The 3462-nt window shown below is 53.7% G+C and overlaps 1 protein-coding gene across 1 annotated transcript; it reads left to right on the forward strand.

Annotated features, from left to right (window-relative positions):
- Nucleotides 1-43: 43 nt before the first annotated feature.
- Nucleotides 44-3169, forward strand: ADO (2-aminoethanethiol dioxygenase). The gene has a single exon (XM_027632483.1). The coding sequence runs from the start codon at nucleotides 67-69 to the stop codon at nucleotides 805-807; it is 741 nt and encodes a 246-aa protein (XP_027488284.1). The 5' UTR covers nucleotides 44-66; the 3' UTR covers nucleotides 808-3169.
- Nucleotides 3170-3462: the final 293 nt, after the last annotated feature.

Consider the following 3462-nt stretch of genomic DNA (forward strand, 5'->3'; position numbering starts at 1 on the left):
GGGCGGGGGCGGAAGCGTTGCCGGGCCCCGCCCGCCGCGGCCGGGCCGGGCCGAGGCGCCGCCGCCATGCCCCGGGACAACATGGCCTCCTTGATTCAGCGGGTGGCGCGGCAGGCGGGCCTCACCTTCCGCAGCCCGGCGGGCCCGGCCTTCGGCGAGAACCTGCACCGCCTGCAGCAGCTGCTGGACGAGGTGCGCGCTGAGGACTTGCACCTGGCGCCGCGGGGGCCGTCGGCCGCGGCAGCGGGCGGGGGTCCGCCGTGGGCCGGCGTGGTGCCGCCCGTCAGCTACATGCACATCTGCGAGACGGAGAGCTTCAGCATGGGCGTGTTCCTGCTGCGGAGTGGCGCCTGCATCCCGCTGCACGACCACCCGGGCATGAACGGCATGCTGAAGGTGCTGTACGGCACGCTGCGCATCGCCTGCATGGACACGCTGCCTGCCGGCGCCGCCGCCGCCCCCGCCCCGCCGCCCCCCGCCGCCGGCTCCGGGCCCTGCCTGCGCGCCCTGTTCCGCTCCCGCCAGCACTACACGCCCGCCTCGCCGCCCTGCCTGCTCTCGCCGCACACCGACAACCTCCATCAGATCGACGCCGTGGACGGGCCCGCCGCCTTCCTCGACATCCTGGCGCCGCCCTACGACCCCCAGCACGGCCGGGACTGCCACTACTACCGGCTGCTGGAGGGGCCGCCGGCGGGCGCCGAGCCGCCCGCGCTGCCGCGGGAGGTGTGGCTGATGGAAACCCCGCAGGCCGCCGACTTCTGGTGCGGGGGCGAGCCGTACCCCGGGCCCCGCGTCTACCTCTGAGCCGCCGCTGGCGGCGGCCCGGGCCGGGCGGCGGCCGCTGGGACGATGCGCTCGCCCCGCCGGGAGAGGAGGGGAGGGGAGCGGAGCCCGCCCGGCCTCCCCCCCCGGCCGCGCCCCAGGCCCCGCACAGTGGCACCGCGGGCACACGGAGCTCCGCGCCGGCCGGAGCTGCGCGGGTCACAGCCTTCCGCTGACCGCGGGCTGCATAAGTCGGGGGAAATAAAGCGCCAGAACGTGCTTATGTCCTTTGGGCCGATGTGGGAGAGTAGCGCGGTTAAACTTCTGCTCAGCTGAAGGGTCGGGGGAATAATCCGGCATCCTATGTAAATGGTTAGGGCTGCACGTTAGGGAGGGAATTAAGGCTCTGAAGGGAGAGTCAATGCAATAAGAATTGCCGGCTTCCCCCGAAGGGGCTCCTGCTGCCAGAGCCAGCTGGCAGTGGTGGGCCGGGGGACTGTGCCCACCTAGCTTGGGCAAGGGGCTAGTCCGGCTGCAGCCTTTGGGGACTCAGTCTCCAGAGCGATTCTCAACAAGAGCTGTACCCTGGTAGCAAAAAACCAACCCAGAACAACTCCTGAGCCAGGACATGCTCTTCCAGTAAACGCCAGTGATCCCCAGGGCTGGAGTTGAGGGAATTCCCGCTCTGAAGGGATGGTGTCAAATTCAGAGTTACTTTTCAACAGTTATTTAAAGCGTTGTGTACAAGATCTCACTATTTCAACTGAGAATTACTGATTGCATCTATGCATATTTCCTTCAGCAAGGAGAAGGAGACTGTCAGCTGCTAATTAACCTTGCTTGGAACCTCTCACGCAGCGGAAGGTTGCAGAAACTGTGGGCATCATAAGAGAAAAAACAACTCTCCACTGTTGTGGAAGCCACTCTAGAAACACAGTGTATTTGCAAACCCTACACGTACAGCAGCGCATACCCTAGGTACTGATAACATTGGACCTGATGTCTTCTCTTTAAAGTGTGGTCTTTGTTTTTATATGGACAAGAGAACGCTTCGGGCTTTTGAAGCCTTGCAGTTTCCGTCTTTATACTATTTATAAAGACTACTTTTTCATAAAGCTTTTAAATAAACGTAGAGTAGAAGAGACACCAGGAATTTCACCTTGCTATGATGGAAGCGGTCTGGAGATGCAATTTGTCCATGGCAGGGAATGCAATCTTTCTAACATGGGAGAAACTTTTTCTACGAGTGAAATACTCCATCTGTACTGCAGGGACTGGTCTTGTGCCTGTTCATCATAATGCACACTTGGTACCACAAACCCAGGCCAGGGCAGCCTTGGCCATCTTACTCATGATGTGGCAATTCAAGTAAGAAAACATGATTACCAACCTCCTAAGTGACGTACCAACCTGCTCCAGAAATCATTCCACAACTGGCTTTAATTTTTCCGTGCATTTATAAAAGCAGACTTGTTTTTCCTGTACAGTGGCTTGTATGTGAATTTTTAAATGATTCTGATACGGCATTGCTGATTTTTTTGTCTTTTGTGGGGGTTTTTTTGCCTGCAAAAGAATGAATGTAAAATACAGTCAGCATTATGCACGCATGGAATAATTCTTTTGCAAGGAAAAATTGGTAGAAATTATTTCAGGTGATTTCCATTTATTCTTGGAGCACTTTTTAAGTGTCTGATATTTCTGCAGCTGGCTTACCTGTTTTTCTTGGAATTCCCCTGCAGCTTAGCAGTAGTTAATGTTTAATGATTCTCAGTGAATGTAGTCATTAACTATAAGCCAATGCCTCCCTGTGTTACAGCCTGTTTCTACCTCTCTCTGATGCTAATAAAGACCATCATCTGTTTTCAGAAGTCCACAAAGAAGATAGCAGGGTGCGGGCCAACAGCTGTACTGGAAAAACAAACTGTGACAGAGAGACAGAGAGCATTTTTTATCTCGTCTGTGCTATCACCCCCCTTAGGTCTTTCTGCTTGGTTTTTAATTTTTTTCCCTCCATGTGTAAAACGTAGTCAAGATGTTTAATGGGACAGGACTTTTAATGCATCTTTCTGAAGAGGACAGCATGGTCCCTTCCGCTGCGGAGTGCTGTTAGCAACCCTGGGAAAACTATTTCTTTTTGGTTTTTCTATTAAGGTGTTAGCATCAAAGTATTAAAAGCTGAGAAAAATAGCAAAGAAAACCTCAAATGCATTAAAAAAAAGCGCCTCTATGTAACTTCTTGCTTATTCAGTAATTGAAACTTACTTCATATGTTCTGGATATCTGTAAGCAGAAGGTTTAAGTCTGTAATGCCATTCCTTCTCTCTGCGGTCTGGTTATTATGTTTTCACAACAGCAAAATTACTGTTATTGCTGAATTATAGAATAAATACAGGATATCTCACCACTGAGCAGTCATTACTTTGCTTCACAAGTACAACAGCCTTGAACCAAGTACAGTACAGAGCACTAGTTTCTTTTGCCTCACAGTCTGAACAGTGCAACCGGCCTTTCTTTGGGAGGTGAGATGTAGCACTGGGTTCTCAGCCCAAATCCTGCACCAGTGCCTTGCAGACAAATCCAGGCACATGCACTGTTGGTGCTTTTGAAGCTGACTCTCGCTGTAAGGCAAAGGCAGAGGTGTAGGACCGACCGCTGGTACTGCTATGCAATATGACGTGTTCCTGTGGCTGTACACTG

This window comes from Corapipo altera, unplaced genomic scaffold, assembly GCF_003945725.1.
Source record: "Corapipo altera isolate COAL_440 unplaced genomic scaffold, ASM394572v1 49711, whole genome shotgun sequence".
Taxonomy (NCBI): domain Eukaryota; kingdom Metazoa; phylum Chordata; class Aves; order Passeriformes; family Pipridae; genus Corapipo; species Corapipo altera.